At 41.6% G+C, this 24,859-nt stretch overlaps 1 protein-coding gene across 1 annotated transcript in view; it reads right to left on the reverse strand.

Annotated features, from left to right (window-relative positions):
- The window catches only part of EFCAB2 (EF-hand calcium binding domain 2), a 119,423-nt gene that overhangs the window by 18,572 nt on the left and 75,992 nt on the right, over nucleotides 1-24,859 (reverse strand). Inside the window, exon 3 of the mRNA XM_005690554.3 lies at nucleotides 10,943-11,015. Coding sequence (XP_005690611.2) covers nucleotides 10,943-11,015 — 73 coding nt within the window. The remainder of the gene's footprint in view (nucleotides 1-10,942; nucleotides 11,016-24,859) is intronic.

The raw sequence follows: 24,859 nt of genomic DNA on the forward strand, positions 1-24,859 counted from the left end.
TCACCAGCTCAGTGGACATGAGTATGGGTAAACTCTGGGAGATGTTGAAGGACTGGGAAGCCTGGCATGCTGCAGTCCACAGTGTCACAGAGTCGGACATGACAGAGACTGAACAACAACACTCCTAGGTAGGTCGCCCACAAACAGGAGGATAGTCACAATTGCAGAGGTTCCCACCAAGAAGTAAGAGGTTCAAGCCCCACTTGGGCTTCCCAATTCAGGGTCCTGCACCAGAAGATGAGCCCCCAGCACGTCTGCCTTTGTGAACAGGAGAGCTGGAGGGCTATAGGAAACAGAGACTCCTCTCTTAAAAGGTGCACATAAAATCTCACACTCTGAATGCTAGCTCAGAGGCAGTAGTCAGAAGGAGCCTAGGTCAGACCTACTTGCTAATCTTGGAGAGCCTCCCAGAGAGGCAGGAAGCAGCTGGACCTCCAAGGGATGAAGACGCTGGTAGCAGCCTTTTCCGCGAGCTTCTTCTACCACAATGACACCAGCACTGCCAAGCTCCATTTCAGAATCCTTCCACTAGCAAACCTCTGCTGGGGGCTTATTCACCCACCAGTGGGTTGGCAGCAGCCCCTCCCTCACGACCCAGGCCACACAGAGAGCTGCGGATGGACTCAGCCCTGCCCTCCAGTGGTCCAGCAGCAGTTGCACCCCCTCACCGGGCTGCTCAGCCAAACCACACAGGAAGCCTATCCCACCCTTCAGTAAGAGGCAGTGCCTTGCAACCAATGAATCAGGGGCCAGCCCCCTCACCAGCATGCCCACAGTAGCCAGCCCTGCCACAATAGAAGGGCACATGCAGCCCACACAGGGGGCATATAGCTCTGGTGATCAGAGGGGAGCATGCTGCTAAGCCCCCTAGGACATCTGCATAAGGCCACTACTCCAAGATTGGGAAACAAAACTGACCTACGTAACACATAGAAATAAAGAAAATTAGGCAAAATGAAGAGAGTGTAACAAGAGACAGAAGGACATTACATAGTGGTAAAGGGATCAACCCGACAAGAAGATATAACAATTGTAAATATATGTGCACCGAACCCAGGAGCACCTAAATACATAAAGCAAATATTAACAGACATAAACAGAAATCAATAGTAATACAATAATAATAGTAGGGAACATTAACACTCCACTTGCGTCAGTGGGCTTGCCAGCATGTAACATTTTCAGACTCAAATCTTAGACATCCTAGTGGATGTGTAGTGGCACCTCATTATCCCACGAACTAGAGATATTCATCATCTTTTTATGTGCTTATTGGCCACTGATACTTTTTCTTTCACAAAATGGCCATACAAATCTTTGGCTATTTTAAAAATTAGGTTGAAATAGACATTCATATTGGAGGAGGCAATGGCACCCCACTCCAGTACTCTTGCCTGGAAAATCCCATGGACTGAGGAGCCCGGTGGGCTGAAGTCCATGGGGTCGCTAAGAGTCGGACACGGCTGCGCGACTTCACTTTCACTTTTCTCTTTCATGCACTGGAGAAGGAAATGGCAACCCACTCCAGCGTTCTTGCCTGGAGAATCCCAGGGACGGGGGAGCCTGGTGGGCTGCTGTCTATGGGGTCACACAGAGTCGAACACGACTGAAGCAACTTAGCAGCAGCAGCAGCAGACATTCATATGGGCTTCCCTCGAGGCTCAGCTGGTAAAGAATCTGCCTGCAATGCAGAAGACCCCAGTTCGATTCCTGGGTTGAGAAGAGCCCCTGGAGGAGGGCATGGGCAACCACTCCAATATTCTTTCCTGGAGAATCCCATGAACAGAGGGAGCCTGGCGGGTTACAGTCCACAGGGTGGCAAAGAGTCAGACACGACTGAGCAACTAAGCACAGCACAGGACACTCATATATTATCAAATGAATTATACAATATCAAATAAATTATCTTTCAAATATTTCCCCCCAATCCATGACTCGCATTTATTTTTATTTTGGGCTGTGCTGGGTCTTCAGTGCTGCCTGTGGGCTTTCTCTAGTTGCGGCGAGCAAGGGCTACTCTTTGTTGTGGTGTGCAGGCTTCTCACTGCAGTGGTTTCTCTTGCTGCAGAGCATGGGCTCTAGGGAGCATGGGTTTCAATGGCTGAGGCTCGAGGGGTCTAGAGCTTGGGCTCAGGAGTTGTGGCACACGGGCTTAGTTGCTCCACAGCATGTGGGATCTTTTTCAGATGAGGGATTGAACAGTGTCCCCTGTATTACAAGGCGGACTCTTAACCACGGGACCACCAGTGAAGCCCTGTATGTTTTTAGCTCTGCCCTTTGATGGGCAAAAGTTTTTAATATTGATGAAATTAATCACTGTTGTTTCTTTATGGTTCATGCTTCCTTGTCTCTTTATCTAAGAAATCTTTGGCCAACCCAACGTCACAAAGTTTTCCCTATGTTTTCTTCTAGAAGTTTTATAGATTTAGCTCTCATGTTCAGTTCTATGATCCATTTCAAGTTAATTTTTGTATACGGAGTAAAAGAAAATTGAAAAGAGTGTTGTTTCCTTCTATTCAGATAACCATTTGCTTAAACGCTATTTATTGAAATGATTATCCTTTTCTCATTGAATGATGTTAGCACCTATGTCAAAGATATGTATGGCTCTATTTCTCAATTCTCTAGTCAGTTCCACTGATCTATATGTGTACCAGTGTACAAAATATCACACTGTGCATGATACCACACAATATGTGTACAAATATAGTGCTCAAGATTACTGAAGCTTCATAGTAAATCTGCAATCAGTTCAGTCGCTCAGCCGTGTCTGACTCTTTGCAACCCCATGAACTGAAGCACGCCAGGCCTCTCTGTCCATCACCAACTCTCGGAACCTACACAGACTTATGTCCATTGAGTAAGTGATGCCATCCAACCATCTCATCTTCTGTCATCCCCTTCTCCTCCTGCCCTCAATCTTTCTCAGCATCAGGGTCTTTTCAAATGAGTCAGTTATTTGCATCAGGTGGTCAAAGTATTGGCGTTTCAGCTTCAACATCAGTCCTTCCAATGAACACCCAGGACTGATCTCCTTTAGGATGGACTGGTTGGATTTCCTTGTAGTCCAAGGGACTCTCAAGAGTCTTCTCCAACACCACAGTTCAAAAGCATCAATTCTTCAGCACTCAGCTTTCTTTATAGTTCAACTCTCACATCCATACATGACCACTGGAAAAACCATAGCCTTGACTAGATGGACCTTTGTGGCAAAGTAATGTCTCTGCTTCTTAATATGCTGTCTAGGTTGGTCATAACTTTCCTTCCAAGGAGTAAGCGTCTTTTAATTTCATGGCTGCAATCACCATCTGCAGTGATTTTGGAGCCCCCCAAAATAAAGTCTGACATTGTTTCCCCATCTATTTGCCATGAAGTGACGGGACCAGATGCCATGATCTTAATTTTCTGAATGTTGAGCTTTAAGTCAACTTTTTCACTCTCCTCTTTCACTTTCATGAAGAGGCTCTTTAGTTCTTCCTCACTTTCTGCCATAAGGGTGGTGTCATCTGCATATGAGGTGGTATAAATCCATCTTTGTCTTTTTTGTCAAAATTATTTTGGTTGTTCAAGGTCTTTCACGTTTCCATTCAAACTTTAGAATCAGTTTGTACATTCTTTCAGAAAATTTTGCTATGATTAGTTGAAAATGTGTTGAATCTAGAGATCAGGCTGAGAAGAACATCTTAAAAATATTGAGCTTTCTAATTCACAAACATGTATATCTATTCATTTATTTAGATCTTAACTTCCCTCTACAATGTTTGCTGTTTTCAGTGTATGAGTCTCATCTATCTTTTGTTAACTTTATTATTTCACTTTTTAGGCTATTATAAATGGAACTGATTACTTAATTTTTCTAATTGTTAACTTATAGTTTATAGAAATGTAATTAATTTTGTATGTTGACTTTGTAGCCTGTAACTTGGCTAACTTCATATATTAGTTCTAATGGCTTTTTGGTAAATTTCTTAGGATCTTCTACATGCACAATCATGTTGCTTGAAACATAGTTTTACTTTTTATTATCCAAACCGTGTATCTGTTGTTATTGTTTCTTGCCTTGTTGCTCTAGCTAAGATTTCAAGTACAGTGATGACCAGGAGTGATGAACATAGACATTCCTGATTTTAGGCAGAAAGCACTGAGTTTTCACCAATGAGCAAGATGTTAGCCTTAGGGATTTTTGTAGATGTCCTTAGCCAGGTAAAGAAGTTTCTTTTCTTCTTATATTGCTGGGTATTTTTATCTTCAATGAGTGTAGAATTTTTTCAATGTTTTCTCTTTATTCAAATGATCATATCATTATCTACTTTGTTCTATTAATGTAGTAAATTACATCGATTAATATTAAGCTAACCTTAAATTTCTGGTATAAATGGCACTTGCTCATGATGTATTATCCTTTTTAACATACTGTTGAAATTAATTTGATAAAATTTTATTAAAGATTTTTTTGCATCTATGTTAATAAGGTCCATAGTTTTATTTCTTGTAATATGATTGTTTGGTTTTGGTATCAGAGTAATACTAGCCTCAAAAAATGAGCTGGAAAAGTATTCTTTCCTGTAATATTTTCAGAAAGATTTTTGTATAGAATTGGTACTCCTTCTTCCATAAATGTTAGAGCAAATTCACCAGTGAATTCATCTGAATCTCTAGTTTTCTTTGTGGGAAAATTTTTAATTATAAATTTAATTTTGGTAATCGATATGAGACTATTCAAATTCTCCAGTTTTTGTTGAGTCAGTTTTGGTCATCTGTGTCTCTCAGGGGATTTACCCATTTATCTAAGTTGTCAGACTCACTGGCATACAGTTTTTGATAATGTTTTGTTATTATTTGAAGGATAATGAAAACCCATTCTTCATCTTAATTTTTTATACAGAAGCTACTCTTTAATTTCTGTTTCAAGAAGTGACTACAGCTCTAGTACTATTAAGAATTGGTAGAAGGGAAATTTCACAATTAAATAAAAGATAATTTAAAACACTTTTTATTGAAGTATATAGTTGATTTACAATGTTGTGTTAGTTTCAGGTATACAGCAAAGTGATTCAGTTTTGTATTTATATATACATATATATGTTTATATATATTCTTCTTCAGATTCTTCTCCATTATAGGCTATCACAAGATATTGAATACAGTTTCCTTTAATCTTGATATTGGTAATTTGTATCTCAATGTACTTAGCTATGAGTTTATCAACTGTATTTGAACAGATTCATATTTTATTTCAGTGATTTTTCTCTGTGCATTTTCTATTCCACTGATTTCTGCTCTTTATAATTTTCTTCCCTCTATTTATATTGTGTGTATGTTGGTCTTGTTTTTCTAGTTTCTTATGATGAGAATTTAGTTAATTACTTGCAGATTTTTTTGTCTTTTCTAATATAAATACTTAGTGGTAAAGTGATGTTTTACCTGCATCCCACAAAGTTTGACATGTTGTATCTTCACTATCACTCAGGACAAAATGTTTTCTAATTTTCCTTGTGATTTCTTCTTTGATTCATGAATTATTCAGAAGTATGTTGCTTATGGGGAGAAGGGAGGAGAGGTGAGATGTATGGAAAGAGTAACAAGGAAATGTACATAGCCAAGGGGAATTTGCTCTATGGCTCAGGAAACTCAAAGAGGGGCTCTGTATCAACCTAGAGGGGTGAGATGGAGAGGGAGATGGGAGGGAGTTTCAAAAGGGATGGGATATATGCATACCTATAACTTATTCATGCTGAGGTTTGACAGAAAGCAACAAAATTCTGTAAAGCAATTATCCCTCAATAAAAAAATAAATAAAAAATTTTTTAAAAAGAAGTATAATTCCAAGTACTTGAGGATTTCCTAATGATTTTATTCTCAACTGCTCTCTATTTAATTCATTTTGGGGGGTATTAAAAATCTACTAAGACTTCTTTTGTGGCCTAGTACTTAAACTATCTTAATGACCACTCCATGTACATATGGAAAGAACACGTATATTGCAGTTGTTCAGGGAAGTGTTCTATAAATACTAGTTAGCTTGGAGTGGTTGAGGGTACAGTTCATATCTTCTATATCTTTGCTAATATCTTATATAGCTATTCTATCAGTTACTTAGAGTTTACTGTAATCATCATCTGTGATTCTGGAATTGTCAGTTTTTCCCTCTAATCTGTCTGTGTTGCTTTATGTATACTAAAGCTCTGTTATTAGCTGCACACACATTTTTGATTTTTAGACTTTCCTGATGACTTGACCTTTTAAAAAATCACTGTGCAATGTAATAATCTCACCAGCATTGATGTTATTTTCCAAACATCTTTTAGTTCTCTTTTGTAATCACTTTAAATTCTCCATAAGCACACTTAGGTTTGAACTTCAAAGGATGTAGACCACTAAATATCCTTTCCACTTGTACTGAAATGTCATTATCTCCTCCCAGCTCTTGCACACTGAAGATCCCAGGTGGCTCTAACTTAATAGCAAAGGAAAAAATGTTTAGTAACCTGTATGTTGATAAGATTTTCATTAACCTTTCTCATTTTTGCTGGGTTTGTGACATTCCAAACAGACAGAGATTATGTGGGACCAGTGGTTAACCACAGAATATTAAGCAGAGGGATCAATGCAGAGTGATTTTTTAAAAATGATCTATTTCAAGAGAGACACTGGATTTCAAATTGATCTCCAAGAAGTGGACAACTGAAAGTTAGTATGAATCTGCAATAAAATTCAATTAAATGACAATTAGAGAACGGAACACAAACTTCAATTTTTTATAGAAGAATTTTAAACTATAGTCACTATTTCACTTCAGAACAAATGAGGTGGAAACAGTTTCAGTTCTGAAACTACTACAGAGCATTTAGCAATATGACATCTACCTCTAGACATTTACTATTATGTAGCTTTGTATGTATGTAGCTTTGTATGTATGTAGCTTTGTATGTATGTATGTATCAGATATCTGAGCGCTTTTTTTCCTCTCAGTTATTTGGGAAACTTCAAAAAGGACAGTCACATGCAAACCTTTTCAAGCATATTGCTAGAATGCAATGTGAATAAACTGCATTGTGAGTAAGTACAGAAAAACATTTATATAGAGCTTAGATAGCTCAGTGATCTTTATGAGACCATAACTGTTCTAAATATCTGTAATTTTCAAAAGTTGTGTCAATGTACCTAAGAAAACGGTAAAGACAAAATAAAACATTGTGACCTGAACACCTACTGTTGGTAACTGCCCAAACCTGTGGGGGTGTTTTGGTAGCAAGTCATCTACAGAGCAAGCAAATCCAAATATGCAGAGTGCCCACTAAGTAACAGCTGATTCCTTACGGTTATTAAATTTAATACTCTTAAAACACCATGCTATTGTTGCATTCCTTTTGCATGTGAAACCAGACTTTGAAAGATTAAGTGGCTCACCAAAGGCCACACAGCTGTAAGCAGTAGTTATGGGATCTGAGCCCCAATCTCCGAACACTAGACATAGTATTGGTTCTACTTTGCCAGAGAAACCTATATATAGATCAGGAGTTGGCAAACCTTTTCTGTAAAAGGCCAGAACCTTTAAGCTTTGCAAATCATATGGTCTCTTAACTCCACTCTTGTAATAAGTAAATAGCTATAGATAATATGTAAGTAAATGAGTCTTACCCTGATGATAGGAAAGATTGAAGGCAAAAGGAAAAAGGGGCAGTGGAGGATAAGATGGTTAGATAGTATCAATGACTTAATGGACATGAATCTGAGCAAACTCCAGGAGCTAGGGGAGGACAGAGGAGCCTGGCGTGTTACAGTCCATGGGGTTGCAAAGAGTCAGATATAACTTAGCAACAGAACAACAACAACAAAATGAGTCTAGTTGTGTTCCAATAAAACTTTACAAGAGTAGGTTGCGGACTGGATTTGGCCTAGGAGTTGTGGTTTGCTGATCCCTGCTATAGATTAAAACATACAAGCAAACCATAAAAGAATTAGGTTCTAAAGTTTCAGAGGTATTTTTCATTACTGCTCCACTTAGTCTACTTGATTACAAACAATAATTGTGATTTCACTATAAATTCATCTTCCAGTTTCTAGCTCTTTCACAGTGCGAACTTTCCTCTCCCCAGTACAAATTCCAGCTTTCATGATAGTCACTGTAAGGGAGTGATCAACACTTTTTGTTAGTGAGGACCAGTGCAGGAGATGTTTTTTCCCACTATTCAGGAAAAATGACTTTCAGTTCAGTTCAGTTCAGTCGCTCAGTTGTGTCCGACTCTTTGCGACCACATGAATCGCAGCACACCAGGCCTCCCTGTCCATCACCAACTCCCAGAGTTCACTCAGATTCACGTCCATCGAGTCCGTGATGCCATCCAGCCATCTCATCCTTGGTCGTCCCCTTCTCCTCCTGCCCCCAATCTCTCCCAGCATCAGAATCTTTTCCAATGAGTCAACTCTTCGCATGAGGTGGCCAAAGTACTGCAGTTTCAGCTTTAGCATCATTCCTTCCAAAGAACACCCAGGGCTGATCTCCCTTAGAATGGACTGATTGGATCTCCTTGCAGTCCAAGGGACTCTCAAGAGTCTTCTCCAACACCACAGTTCAAAAGCATCAATTCTTCAGTGCTCAGCCTTCTTCACAGTCCAACTCTCACATCCATACATGACCACAGGAAAAATCATAGCCTTGACTAGGCAGACCTTAGTCGGCAAAGTAATGTCTCCGCTTTTGAACATACTATCTAGGTTGGTCATAACTTTTCTTCCTAGGAGTAAGCGTCTTTTAATATCATGGCTGCAGTCACCATCTGCAGTGATTTTGCAGCCCAAAAAAATAAAGTCGGACACTGTTTCCACTGTTTCCTCATCTATTTCCCATGAAGTGATGGGACCGGATGCCATGATCTTCGTTTTCTGAATGTTGAGCTTTAAGCCAACTTTTCCACTCTCCTCTTTCACTTTCATCAAGAGGCTTTTTAGTTCCTCTTCACTTTCTGCCAGAAGGGTGGTGTCATCTGCATATCTGAGGTGATTGATATTTCTCCCAGCAATCTTGATTCCAGCTTGTGCTTCTTCCAGTCCAGCGTTTCTCATGATGTACTCTGCATATAAGTTAAATAAGCAGGGTGACAATATACAGCCTTGACATACTCCTTTTCCTATTTGGAACCAGTCTGTTGTTCCATGGCCAGTTCTAACTGTTGCTTCCTGACCTGCATACAGATTTCTCAAGAGGCAGGTTAGGTGGTCTGGTATTCCCATCTCTTTCAGAATTTTCCACAGTTTATTGTGATCTACATAGTCAAAGGCTTTGGCATAGCAATAAAGCAGAAATAGATGACTTTACTGGACCCCAAAATGAAAAACAGTTTCCTGCTTTATTGAATATTTTTAAATGCTAATAAAAAATGGGTACTTGGTTTTAGTTATCAAAATGGTAATGTAAATGAACTTATGGACAAAACAGAAACAGACTCACAGAAAACAAACATCGTTACTAAAGAGGAAATGTGGGGGAAGGATAAATTAGGAGTTTATGATGAACATATCCACACTACTATGTATAAAACAGATAATAAACAAGGACCTACTATATTGCACAGGAAACTCTACTCAAGATTCTGTAACAACCTATTAGGAAAAGAACCTGAAAAAGAATGTATATATGTGTGTGTATAACAATCATTTGCTGTACACCTGAAATTAACAACACTGTAAATAAACTATACTCCAATACTAAATAATTAAATTTTAAAATTGTTAATGTGGAGCAACAGTCATCTTTCCAATCTATGTACTTTAGGATTCAAAACTTGTCTTCTTATACATTACTTCATTTATCTTTGAAGCAAATTGTGAAGTAAGTATTATTATGGAGAAACTGATGCAGAAGTTAAGCGACTCACCCAGAGTCACTTCCTTCTCTTCTGGGTAAAACTAAACAAACAAGTACTGTGCTGCGTGCAAGGAATAAGGAGATAAATAAAATCATACATGCTTGTCTTTGTTCCTTGGCCTCCACCAAAATCCACATACCTCAGAAGCAAGTTTGATAAGAGTTTTCTAGTGACTACCCAGGTAGTTTTTTTTCCCTCCAGGCCTCTGCCTCGTTGAACTGAAAGGTGTACTTGAAATTTGATCAGATACTTTTCCGGAAAACCAAACAAGGTGTGAAGCTCTCTGGTTTTGGGCTTCTCATCACCATTTATAAGATAAGTTCCTCCAGCAACTTATCGACACTATTACAAATAAGCATTTTCAAAATTCAATGTCAAGTGAGTTATTATTTTATTTACTACTTTTTCTGGAAGTTAGTTTTATTTCCTCAAATATATTCTATACAGTCTCTACTCTTTCTATTCCCTGTAAACTGACATTATTTACTATATTCTTTTCGTCTGTCAATATTCATTCTGCATACAGTCAGTCCCCTGTGTCTACTGGCCTTTCTTCAACTAATTGCAAAGAGTGTAATATCTAAAGTGAGGTCCTTGCTTGATCCATCGCATTACTTGGTCATACACATTTCTTTAGGATCTGATATCAATTCTTGCAGATTCTGTTGAGTTGCTAATTCACATAGCTGTCCTAGGGCTTCCCTGGTGGCTCAGCGGTAAAGAATCCGCCTGCAATGCAGGAGTCCTGGTTCTGATTCCTGGGTCAGGAAGATCCCCTGGAGGAGGGCATGGCAACCCACTCCAGTATTCTTGCCTGGAGAATCCCATGGACAGAGGAGCCTGGCGGGCTACAGCCCATGGGGTCGCAAAGCGTCAGACGTGACTAAAGCGACTTAGCGTGCACGCACGTTCACAGCTGCCTAACGTCCTCACGGAGTACATTTGGGAATCTATGGCATTTTCACTTCAGGTATGTATTGTTGCTTGTTTTTCTTTATTACAAGAAGATAGAGCCACGCAAAGAGTCATTTCATTTCAGTCAGCCATGAATGAAAGTTTCTTAGCCTACTTACCTCTGCAATCAGATCATGCAGCTCTCCTTCACTAGGGCAGCATCCTAATGACCGGATAATTGTTCCGACCTCTCTGGGGGAAAAAAAAGTAGCCAATTGTTTTAGAATATAAACTCTGAAAAAACAAGCACTATGTTTCTCTAAATTATTTCAGAGCAGGTGTAGCACAGCAAACAAACTCATGTAATAAACATTGCCTCAGGAGGATGGAAGATACTTTCTGAGGAAAGGAAAAGGCAGACAAGTGAACCCAAGAGAGAAGAAAGAAGTGTTTGTGCTGACTGGCAAGCGCAAACCCTGCCACTTCCTAACTGGTTTTAGGTGTTACTTAATTCTTCTGAGCCACAGTGTCCACATCTGTAAAATGAGGATGATGATGCCTAATGGGGTGAAGTCTAGAGGCAGGGTACCTAAGAGCAGGACCTCTAGTGGCAGACTGCTGCTGCTGTTTAGTCGCTAAGTCATGTCCAGCTGTTTTGAGACCCCGTGGGCCCACCACGGGCACACCAGTCTCCTATATCCTGGGATTTCCCAGGCAAGAATACTGGAGCAGGCTGCCATTTCCTTCTCCCGGGGATCTTCCCGACCCAGTGGTCAAACCCTCGCCTCTTGCACCTCTTCCTCCGCAGGCAGATTCTTTACGGCTGAGCCGCTGGGGAGGCCGCTGGCAGACTGCTGGGGGTCCACCTCCAGCCCTCTAATTTGCTAGGCTGGGCAGGTGAGTCTGCATGCATAAGCCTATCTCGTAGGCGGCACAGACTCTTCCTTGAAATACCCAGAACTGGGCTGAGAACACCCTAACGGTCACCACCATAACATAAAGCACAGCTCTTGACAGAGTAGCCACTCAACAAATGTTAGTTATTCCTCACCCCCTGCCCCAAAGGAATGTAATTCAATTTAACAATAACCTGAGAAAAGTATAAGCTATATTCAGTACTCCCTGGATGCTCAGACAGGTTGTTTATAATAGATTATTAAATATTTTCATTTAAAATGGTTAACAAGTTGTGATATTGTGAAAGTTAACTTGTTCAACTTAACTAGATGTTAATGTTAACTAATGTTAACAACTTAACTAATGTTCACTTAACTAAAATATTTAACTTCTTTACCACTCTGGCTAATATCTGTAGTATTATATTTACTCTCTATTTTACAGAGAAAACATTTTAAATAAGAATTTTTAAGTTCTTCAGGAGGCTGAAGGATGAGTATCAAGAGAAAAACCTGAAGTCAATAACTGTGGAATACAGGATTCTTGGTGTTCACTGACTGAAATTTGAGAGCCTACTAAACATGTAATGTTTTCACGTCAACTCTATTTCATACCTCCCTGAGCTCCTTAGTCTCACTGCTTTTCATGCCCACATGCCTCACTGAGGCAGGATCTGAACACGATGCTGTTACTAGAGACTAAAAGTATTTTACAAGATTATACCTTCACTCAAGAAGCAGTTAAAGATGACCCATGAAACTGGCCAAGACAAACATAGTAACATTCTGTAACATTAGACTGGCTGTTGCATACATTAGAACAAATAGTTAATGAGGCAGGGACCAAAAAATGTAATTTGATAAACAGTCATGGATTTATCTCCTCCATAACCTTCTAGATCTTCTGTTCTGTGAATCGGAGAACTGCTTCAACTCCAGACTCAGCAGGATAAGAATAATGGCTGCCTAACTCATAGAAACAAAGGGAAGACAGGGACGTGAGGAGGGTAGCATCTGTATGCCCCTGCAGGTTAGAAATCCTGAGGAGGTGGGCGGGGGGGAAGGAAGAGAAATTTCAGGCCTGCACCATGCAGTACAGGAGCTGCTACCTCCACTGGCTACAGAGCACTGAAATGTGACCAGTCCAGATTGAAAAGGGCTGTAAGTGAAAAATCCATATGGATTTCAAAAACTAGTATAAAAAATGTAAAACATCCATTAATAATTTTTAATTGGTAACATGTTGAAATCATATTTTAGATATATTGGTCAAATAAAACACATCGTTTTACCTGTTTCTCTTTTACTTTTTAAAAATACAACTAAACCAATACACTATTGTAAAGCAATTAGCTTCCAATTAAAATAAATAAATTCATATTTAAAAATAAATAAAAATACAACTACTAGAAATGTTTGAATTATATATGCAATCCTCCTTTTGATGGTTCTTTTCTAGGGAGTAGCTGCCGTCATGATGCACTTTGTGAAGACAGGTACAGTACATAAACAGAAAATTAGAATTGCATTGTGCTGTGTCAGCAATGTAATTGAACCCCCTGTGCCACTATGAGAAACTTTCAACCGTATTTATTTATTTACTAATTTACTGGCCACATGTCAAAGCATGCAGAATCTTGGTTTTCTGACCAGTTTTCCCCCTGCAGTGGAAGCACAGAGTCTTAACCACTGGACCTCCAGGGAATTCCCTCAACCATATTTAAATGAAGTCCTGGGTCGCTGACCCAGGTCTCACATCTTCTGCCTATATCCGAGAAACAGTAACAGGCTAACTTACTAGCTTTCGAAGGGGTTAAAATCAAAGGGTAGACTTGACATGTATAAAGATGCATAGGAGAAGATCTGGGCTGGAAACCCAGATCTGGTAACAAAGCCACAGGAGCAGAAGCACTCCTCTAAGAAGAGTGCCTTGGCTGGAAGAGATGATGACCCAGGAAGAGCTCACAGGAGTACCTCCACTGACACAATGGTCTAGGGATGAGGAATCTGCACTAGACTCAGAGAAGAGGAGCCAGGAAATAAGCTGAAATTCAGGACAGGGTGATGTCATGGAAACTAAGGAAAGAGATGGAAAAAATTGAGTCATCTTTGGTGTTAAATGCTGCTGAAAGGTCAAGGAAGATAATCTGAAAAACGTCCACTGGAATTAGTAAAGAAGGAGATCAGTTCTGACTTTTGACCAAGGATATTTCACTTGAAGGCTGAGGAGGAATCAGGGTTGAGGTGGATGGATCTGTGCAATGAAGGGGAAGAACTGATGTCTGGAGGGGGACACAGTGTCAAGGAAGATTTTTTGTTTTTTAAGACCAGAAAGACGTGAGCATGTTTAAATACCAATGGGCATGAGCCAGGGTGAAGCAGAAGACTGATTAGGGCACCATCAGCTGAACAGGTGGGCTTCCTGAGGAGGCAGGAAGGGCTGGGTCAGGGGCTTAGTACTATATCCACATGGCCATCTCATCTGAAGACCTGCCACCAGCAAGCTGCTTCCTATGAGAAGGTGGCAGATTCCTCCTTGCAGTCTTAGGAAATTTTACTCTGTCCCTCTTTCCACTTTGCTCTGAAGAACCCATCACCATCTGCTTTCTGAGGGCACTGGGCAGGCAGACCACAGAAAACAAAGCCTGATGTCCTCTGAGTATCAAGGAGCTTCCTTCTGTCTCGTCCTGATGATGTAAGAGAAAAGGGCAAAGACCCTTAGGCTGAGGAGTCCACAGTGGCCTAGAGAACAATACAAAACCTCAAGAGCTCTCCTGTACACAAACAACAGGGTCTCCAGCTCGCCCACCCTCCCTTTCAGCGGAAAGCTAATTCCTCCTCTGTGCTCTGGGCTCTGGGAGCTGTGGTCCAGATCCCTGCAGCCGACCTGGGCACAGAGGAAGGGAGTGATGCCCGTGCCTTCAGGCCTAGACATCTCAGCAGCACAGCGGTTTCCTTGCCCTTATTTTCCCTAAAGACCGCATTAGCCTCCTAGTACAATGAGGGCCCTGGTGACTCAGACAGTAAAAAATTGGCCTACAGTGCGAGAGACCTGGGTTCAATCCCTGGTTTGGGAAGATCCCGTGGAGAAGGGAATAGCAACCCACTCCAGTATTCTTACCTGGAGAATTCCATGGACAGAGGATCCTGGTGGGCTACAGCCCACAGGGTCATAAAGAGTTGAACAGGACTGAGCGACTAACACTAACTAACTGAGGACAATATGAGAGAAGAAAAGAAGGAGCCACCAAATTGCTAATGTTGAACTTTTCTGGTCTTGCACATGGTGAAGTGGAATTGGATTAGCTTTAGAAAGACACAGGAACGTGACACATCTTTTACCTCTAGTCTACTAGACTACTCTAGACACAGTTCATATCTATAACCCCAGTTCGTGGTTTGGGAATGAGATGCGAAGTCTTCTCTTTCTGTCTCCATTCTTTTCTGCTCCGCTTCCCCAGGGCCTGACCTACTGCACCAGCTCCCTTGCCCCCATGCTCCCGGTCCCAGTTGCCCAACACAAGGCAGAGCATTGCAGGTTTCCATTGCTGGATCACACACTGCCCAAAATGTGGGGGCTTAAACAACAACGAGGTCTTATTTTTTATAATTCTGTAGGCTGGCTCGATGGTTCCTCCACTGGTTTCCCCTGGGGTTCACTCATGCAGTGTTTAGCACTTAATTAATCTATCTACACATCAGGTTGCTCAATATTCCACAGTCAACTATTCAAAATTTCCATTATCACCGCCCTGGATTTTGGGTCCCTTAACCTTCCATCCTGCCTGCTCTACTGATCCATAACCCTGAGCATCTCTACATCTCTAATTTTAATTTCCTGTTTCTGCAAAGCACTGCTGGAAGAAAACAACAAAAAACGTGTGGCCCACTACAGATTCATGCCATCTACATCAAGTGTCCTGCACGTTGCCTGACAATCCTTTCTCTCATCTCCTGTTGATGCCCTAGCAAATCTCTCAAAGAGCTATCCTGAATTCTCTCTGGCCTCAAGCTCCAAAGCATGGCCTCCCTTAATCTCAGCAGAAAACCCTATCACCTACTTCACCGAAGAAATGAAAACTGCTGAAGTCGGCACCATCACCGACCTTCCTCACTCAGCTCCGGTTGCTCTAACGATATACCACAGACTAGGAGAAGGCAATGGCACCCCACCCCAGTACTCTTGCCTGGAAAATCCCATGGATGGAGGAGCCTGGTGGGCTGCAGTCCATGGGGTCACTAAGAGTTGGACACAACTGAGCGACTTCACTTTCAGTTTTCACTTTCACGCATTGGAGAAGGAAATGGCAGCCCACTCCAGTGTTCTTGCCTGGAGAATCCCAGGGACAGCGGAGCCTGGTGGGCTGTCATCTAAGGAACCGCATAGAGTCGGACACGACTGAAGCGACTTAGCAGCAGCAGCAGCAGCAGCAGCAGCAGGGAACCTAAACCACAGATATTCATTTCTCCCAGTTCTAGAGGCTTGAAGTCTGAGATCAAAGCACTAACTGATTTGGGGTCTGGTGGCAGTCCACATCCCAGCTTGCAGATGACCTTCTTCCTGCTGTGTCCTCACAAAGTGAGAAGAGAACAGGCTTGGGTCTCCCTCTTCTTTGGGGGGCTCCACTCTCATGACCTCATCTAGACCTAATCACCTCTCAAAGGTCCCACCTCCAAATACCATCCTGTTGAGGGTAAGGGCCTCAATATATGAATTTGAGGACTCAAACCTTCAGTCCACACCACCACCTTTCCGTGCACTTCTCTCACACCACTACAAGTGTGCACATGAAAGGGAAAGTGTTAGTCACTCCACTGTGTCCGACTCTTTGTGACCCCATGGACTGTAGCCCACCAGGCTCCTCTGTTCATGGAGTTCTCCAGGCAAGAATACTGGAGTGGGTTGCCATTCCCTTCTCCAGGGGATTTCCCAACACAGGGATCGAACCTGGGTCTCATGAATTACGGGACTCTTTACCATCTGGGCCACCAGGGAAGCAAACCTCCTTCCTTACGCTCTCAACCGTGGAGGAAAAAAAAGCACCCTTCCTAACAAAGCTAACCCCACTCCGTTTTTCTTAGTTCCAGTCTTGGCTCTTGTTCTTGCCACATGTGCCTCTCTTTCAGCATCTTCATTCTTTCCTTTGTTATTTGCTACCTCTCTGGCTATAAAACATTCACAATCTTCCTTTTCTTGAAAAAATTTCAATGGGTGCCCGACCACCTCCAACTATTCTATTTCTCAGCTTCCTTTTGCCATTACAATACTTAGAAATTATTCCTCTTGTAACTGTCGACTCCATTCCCCACTCATCCTCTCCATGTCTAACCCCTCTGCAAAAACACTTTCATCCCTGGCTCTCTACTCATCAGTCAGGCCAGGCCTCTCTCACTCCCTCTTCCCTTCCCTTCCCTTCCCTTCAGCTGACCCTCTCTTCTTCCTGCAGCCCCTTTAAGTGCCCCCTGCTCAGTACCTCTGTTGCAGGATGATCTCTGCTGTTAAAAATATTAAAGGTGGCCAAAAGAACAAGAACTATCTTAGATTTGGACCAAAGAAGACCACTGGTATCTCAATATGGAGTAGGAAATGGCAACCCACGCTGGTCTTCTTGCCTAGAGAATCCCATGAACAGAGGAACGTGGTGGGCTACAGTCCACGGTGTCACGAAGAGCTGGACACGACTGAGCGGCAGAGCGCGCATGTGCAGTATCCTAGTAACAGCACTTAGAAGAAAGAGGGAGAACCCGCCACCACCACCAGCAAGAGTGCCAGTGGTAAGAAAGTCTAGACCGGAAGTACAGAGTACACAGCTGTGGGGGATGCCCACTGAAGGAGACGCAGAGCACACCTGACAGCTCTGTCCGGCACACTCTATCAACTCCCTTAATCCTCAGGAAGCGGGCACTACTATGACCTCCATTTGCAGAGGAAGAAATTAAATCCCAAAGGCATTAAGGAATTGGCCCGAGGCCACATATAGCCAATATGTTAAAGCAGTGACTTCCTTGGGACTAGGGAAATCTCGGGAGCTGGGGAGAAGTCTGACAAGGGGGCTACGCAGAGAACAGGGATGAGAACAGAAACAAAAGCTCTCACGATGTGAGAAAAGAAGATTAACTAGCCTTCTGCCTTAGGAATGGACATCTCCTCTAAGACTTCTAGAAAGAACAGACTTTACATCTCATTCACCTCCCTTATAACATGATCATGATCTGTATGGATATGAGAAAAAATATCTCCTCACAATAGCTCTGTGCGGTAGGCACTGTTATTTTATATATGGGGGAAACTGAACCACAGAAACGTCTGGTAATTTTCCCAAGATCCTAGTAAGTAGCGGAATTGGGATTCAGACGCACACACAGGCTGGACTCCACACTCTTAACCACTGCATGCCACTATCTCTCATAAATCCCAACTGCACATTTAGTCAGACTTAAAAAAGAACTTGACCGTAACAAGGTGCTTCTACAGAAAGCTGTGGGTATGCCACCCCATGAGAGCCTTGAAGATAGATCCAGGGATCACAAGTTGATAACCAAACGAACAGATGTGGCCCTCAGATAAGGTTTTGTTTGCTTCTTTGTTTATAGATAGCATTCATTTGCTTCTTTGTTTACAGGGACATATGTAAACATCATGAGAATGGTCCTGCACTTCTGATTCACATACCACAGGCATGTTCCATGTAGAAGTCTGTATACATCACTCCTGAAAAATACCAACTTTGTACTGTTTAGGAATTTACTTGCAAGAAGCAGGGGAAGGAGCCAAATGGCTTCTTAAAGTTCTCCTCAAGTGCTTGACTCTAAGGTTATTTTTAAACACACACACACACCACACACAACCTATGGCTTATAAAAGAGAATGTTCTTGTTCTCAGAATATATACATTCAAGTATTTAAGGGAAAAGGTCTCAGTGTCTACAACTTACTCTCAAAGTCTAGTAAAATGATACAAATCAATACCAGAAAAACAAACAACCCAATCAAAAAGTGGGAAAAAGACCTAAACAGACATTTCTCCAAAGAAGATATAAAGATGGCTAATAAACACATGAAAAGATGCTCAACATTGCTCATTATTAGAGAAATGCAAATCAAAGCTACAATGAGATATCACCTCACACTGGTCAGAATGGCCATCATCAAGAAATCTACAAACAATAAACACCAGAGAGGTTGTGAAGAAAAGGGAACCCTCTGCACTATTGGTGGGAATGCAAATTTATACAGCCAGTATGGAGAATAATAGGAAGAATCCTTTAAAAACTAGGAATAAAAACACCATATGATCCAGCAATACTGCTACTAGGCATACACCCTGAGGAAATCAAAATTTAAAAAGACACATGTACCCCAGTGTTCACTGCAGCTCTATTTACAATAGCGAGGACATGGAAGCAACCTAGATGTCCATCAACAGATGAATGGATAAAGAAGCTGTGGTACATATATAAAATGGAATATTACTCAGCCATAAAAAGGAAACACATTTGAGTCAGTCCTAATGAGGTGGATGAACCTAGAGGGAAGTAAGTCAGAAAGAGAAAAGCAAATGCCATATACTAACACATAAATATGAAATCTAGAAAGATGGTACTGAGGAACTGTCTGCAGAGCAGCAATGGAGATACAGACACTGAGAATAGACTTATGGACACAGCTGGTGGGGGAGGAAGGAGAGGGCGGGAGGTATGGAGAGAATAACATGGAAACATACATTACCATAAGTAAAAGAGACAGCCAATGAGAATTTGCTATATGACTCAAGGAACTGAAACTGGGGCTTGGCAGCAACCTAGAGGGGTGGGATGGGGAGGAAGGCGGGAGCGATGTTCAAGTGGGAGGGGACATGGGTAAACCTACGGCTGATTCATGTTGATGTTTGGTGGAAACCAACACAACAGTGTGAAGCAATTATCCTTCCATTAAAAACAAAATTTAAAAAAGAGTCTAGTAAAATGAAAATAATAGTAAAATACAAACATAAATATAAACATAATAAATATACAGGGAGAGAGCACACACATCAAAAGCAAGCATGGCAAAAATGTTGGGAACTGGTGAATCTAAGTGAAAGTACACACGAGTTCAGTGTACCATTTATTATTTGTCTATAAGCCTGAAGTTTTTTAAACTTCATTTCATTCTTGAAGTCAAAATCAAAGTAGTAAGAAACAATAACTGAAATTCTGCCTTGTATAAACTATTCATGAAACAATTTGCTCCTTTCATGTTATACAGTTTTTTTATCATTTTGACTTGAAAAGTTGATTATTAAGGATGTCTTAGCCCTCAGTTTCGGAGAAGGCAATGGCACCCCACTCCAGTACTCCTGCCTGGAAAATCCCATGGACGGAGGAGCCTGGTAGGCTGCAGTCCATGGGGTCGCAAAGAGTCAGACACAGCTGCGCGACTTCACTTTCACTTTTCACTGTCATGCATTGGAGAAGGAAATGGCAACCCACTCCAGTGTTCTTGCCTGGAGAATCCCAGGGACAGGGGAGTCTGGTGGGCTGCCGTCTACGGGGTCACACAGAGTCGGACACAACTGAAGTGACTTAGCAGCAGCAGCAGCCCTCAGTTTCACAATAAAATGTACTAGTTACAACCTTTTCCCTCAGTATTTTAGAATTTAATATTGAAAACTTAGCAAGATGATAGATCTAAAGTAGTCTGTTTCCAGAAGTACAGGTAGAGATGAGGCTGGATACCAGTCTACCGTGCTTGTAGGCAGAAGAAAAGTGTATGGAAAGGATGGAGCCCTCTCATCCCTTCACCAAATACCAAGAAGGCGGCACCAGAACTGCTCCTGCTGTGGCAGGGAAACAGCTGGTTTTCGTGAGTGACTCTAACAAGCACTGGGCTCAAGCTCTCCAAAGACAAGCAATGGCCAGGTCACCCTCTGGCCCAGAAGGCAGCTTACTGGGAGGTGCCCTTCTGTGGCAGTCCATTGATTGCACTGTGCTCTTTCTTCAAATGACACCGGATGAGGTGAACATATTTGACTAGGCTCTCGAGTTCCTAAACAGAGTCCCCGAGAGGAGAGTAAAGGGAAATGACAGCAGAAACAAACGTGATGTGGAGCTTTTGTCTCCAATGTCCTGAAATATGAGGCCAGAGCACTGAAGACCACGTGATCCCCTGAGCTGCTCTCATGTCTTAATTCTAGTGCCAGAACAAGGGACATAACAGGAGGGTTAAGGTGCTCTGAAGAACTCCAGATGGATCTGAGACTCTGGCCGTTCTGAAGGAAACCACACTGCAAACATCCAGCCTTCAGTGTTGTAAGGCTCCTGAGAGTGAGCTAAGGAAAAAAAAAAAAAAATGCAAGAAAGAACAGAAGATAGAAAAACCCGGGGCCATTAATTTTTTAGAAAGAGACAGAGGTCTGGAAAGAAAAAGATCTGAAAAGCAAAATGTAAGGAAACATTGAAAGAGATGAGAATATAGTTTCAAGAGATAAGGAATAGAAATGTCAAAGCTTAATGATGAAAATACATAAGCTCAGAATTAAGAGGAAGTATATACTAGATAGGAACTAGAAAATGAAATAAAAATTTGAAATAAGAAAATAACTAGTATAATTATATATAATATTAAGGCAGATTGGCCTATTTAACTTCAACTAAATGAGATTTTGAATCAAGCTAATTGATTGAAAAATATTTCAAAATAACCTTTTAAAATTACTGTGAAAGTGTTTAGTTGCTCAGTCATGTCTCACTCTCTGTGACCCCGTGGACTGTAGCCCACCAGGCTCCTCTGTATGTGGACTTCTCCAGGCAAGAATACTGGAGTGGCCCAGGCAGACACTCTAAGGAATCCAAAACTGAAAGATACACATGTACCCCATGTTCATTGCAGCACTATTTACAACAGCTAGAACATGGAAGCAGCCTAGACGTCCATCGACAGATGAATGGATAAAGAAGTTGTGGTACATATACACAATGGAATATTACTCAGCCATAGAAAGGACCACACTTGAGTCAGTTCTAATGAGGCGGATGAACCTAGAACCTATTATACAGAGTGAACTTAGAAAGAGAAAGATAAATATCATATTCTAATGCATATACACAGAATCTAGAAAAATGGTACTGCAGAATTTATTTACAGGGCAGCAATGGAGAAACAGACATGGAGAATAGACTTGTGGACATGGGAGAGTGGAGGAGAGAGTGAGATGTATGGAACGAGTAACATGGAAACTTACACTACCATATGTAAAATAGATAGCCAACGGGAATTTGCTATACGGCTCAGGAAACTCAAACAGGGGCTCTGTATCAACCTAAAGCGGTGGGATGGGGAGGGAGATGGTAGGGAGGTTCAGAAGGGAGGGGATATATGTATACCTATGGCTGATTCATGTTGAGGTTTGATAGAAAACAGCAAAATTCTATAAAGCAATTATCCTTCAATAAAAAATAAATAAATTAAGAAAAAAAAAAAGAATACTGGAGTGGGTTGTCATTCCCTTCTCCAGGGGATCTTCCTGACCCAGGGATCAAACCTGGGTCTCCTGCATTGCAGGCAGATTCTTTACCATCTGAGCCACCAAGGAAGCCCTACTATTATTAAAACTATTAAAGTCCTCAAAATTATTAAAGTCACCATTTAAAAGAACTATTAAAAACATATTGATGTCAATGCAATAAAATTAAAATAGTTCTTGAATTCTAATAGTTTCTTCTAAAGTCTTTCTGTCAGGCTTTTGGAAGAGGAGAGAGAGAAGGCATAAACAAGCTTATTTGTTTACATAGTGTGCGGGTGATCAAGTGGTTTCCTCAGGAGAAAAAGCCCTGATCAGGAGCGTTTGCATCTTCATCGCGCAAATCTACCCACCGTGGCCAGTTTCAAGCTACCAATCTGACGTCACTCACGATGGAGTTAGTGACAATAGCCCTATCACTTGGTACCCTCCCACACAGGAGACATATATCATCTCTGGAGCCGAGATAAGATAGAAACATAACACAGTAATTAGGAAGTGGTAAGCTGAGTGTTTGTCACCTTGGTTATTTTTTCACTGGTAATCAAACGACAACTGGAAAAAGCATAGAACCCTTCTTGAGTTTGGGTGTTACCCTTGTGCAGGAGCCACACTGATTTCTCTGCACCTGGCTTCCCTGGTGGCTCAATGGTAAAGAATCCACCTGCCAATGCAGGAGACACAGGCTCCATCCCTGATCGGGAAGATCCCACATGCCGCGGAGCAACTAAGCCCGCGCGCCACAACCACTGAGGCTGCACTCTAGAGTCTGAGGGCCGCGGCTACTGAAGCCCGTGCGTTCTAGAGCCCGTGCTCCGCAAGAGAAACAGCTGCAATGAGGAGCCCACGCACCACAACTAGAGAGTAGCCCTCACTCTGCAACTAGAGGAAGCCCACACAGCAGAGTCCAAGCTAAACAAACAAATAAAAATTTAATAAGTTTCTCCGCACCATTCCAATTTTAGCATAAGGGCTGCCCAATGGAGCACATTTGTTTTTAATATAATTAACTTGTAAGTTTATAGAGCTTATTTTTTACATCACTAGGTTTAACAAGGGCTTACAGAATTCCTGAAAACTTACTCATCAGCTCTGCTGACCTGGTACAAGTCAACATGACTTCACTCCAGCACACCACTGATCCTGCGAGTCCCAACCACCTCATGTGACTTCTGCCCTGCCATCTCAACACAGGAGCACCACCTGCACAGCCAGCAGTTAGGTCCAACTCACTAAGTGTTCTACACACATGTACGCAAAACAGAAAGTAAATACAATCTATGTTTAAAACAAAAAAAAAGCAACTTTTTCCTTCGGAAAAAAAAATTTTTTTCTTTTAGATAAATTTCATGGGATTTTTTAAAAATTACCAACACCTCAATTTTGATAGGCCTTTCAGAGAAAATGAAAATCAACTGTCTCATCTAAAGTCCTTAAAATTTGCAGAGACATTTTTTTGTCAGAGGTCTTAATATTGATAAGAGCTACAAGTCAGTCAGTCAGTTCAGTCGCTCAGTTGTGTCTGACTCTTTGCGACCCCATGGACTGCGGCTCGCCAGGCTTCCCTGTCCGTCACCAACTCCTGGAGCTTGCTCGAACTCATGTCCATAGAGTCGGTGATGCCATCCAACCATTTCATCCTCTGTCGTCCCCTTCTCCTCCTACCTTCAATCCTTCCCAGAATTAGGGTCTTTTCCAATGAGTCAGTTCTTTGCATTAGGTGGCCAAAGTATTTCAAGAGCTATAATCTTAAGTCCAAAAGCCTTTTTGGCTAAATACTAAGAATTTGTTTCCACTCCTGCATTATATAAAGAATAGTAGACATGGAGGTGAAATCATTTCACAACAAATGAGTCACAATAAGGTTGTCCAATAGTGGCATCATCATTTAGTTTACACACAGCAACTGGACCACTTAAAACGTTTGGCCAGGGGCAGGTGGGCTCTTGGTAGGCTGACTTTTGGTGAGTGCAGTACCATGCTCCTGACACAAGGTGGAGCCAGTGGCATTGAGTTAGGTTGTGAGTCTTCAGTTTGAGGGCAGTCTAAGGTCAAAAAGATCGCAAAGCGAAGACCCTATTCTGCAGGTCTAGGGGGAGAAAAGAATTCTAGGCAAGAAAAGATTAGGCAGAATATTGCACCTTCTCTATGAAATAGCTGACACTAGGCTGAGTACAAGAAAATGTTTAAAGCAATTCCAAAATGTCTAAGAAGGAACAAAGGGTTTGAAAATGATTTTTATTGATGTAATAAATATTTATTGAACACTGCTGTGCCAGGTACAACAGAAAACAAAATGAAGACTTTGCCCTTGTGGAAGTCACTTTTTCACCGACTCATTCCTGGCAAAGCCATGGAATGAAGCTTAAAATCATGGCTCATAACACCTATGGCTAATACATGTTGATGTACGGCAGAAACTCAAGCCAATATTGTAAAGCAATTATCCTTCAATTAAAAATAAATAAATTTTTTAAAAAGGAGAATCAAAGCATTAATTCCTCTGCCTAAGAGCCCCCAGCACTCCTCACTGCACTGAGAATCTAAACTCCTTTTTCATGGCCTATAAGGCTGTACATAATTTGGCCTCTGCTGGCCTTTGCAACTCGATCTTATACCACTCTCCTCAAAGCTACACTGTCCTTTATGCTTCTCTCCAACACATGAACCCCTTCCCTTCATAGGGCCTTCATACTTG

Source organism: Capra hircus, chromosome 16 (assembly GCF_001704415.2).
Source record: "Capra hircus breed San Clemente chromosome 16, ASM170441v1, whole genome shotgun sequence".
NCBI lineage: Eukaryota > Metazoa > Chordata > Mammalia > Artiodactyla > Bovidae > Capra > Capra hircus.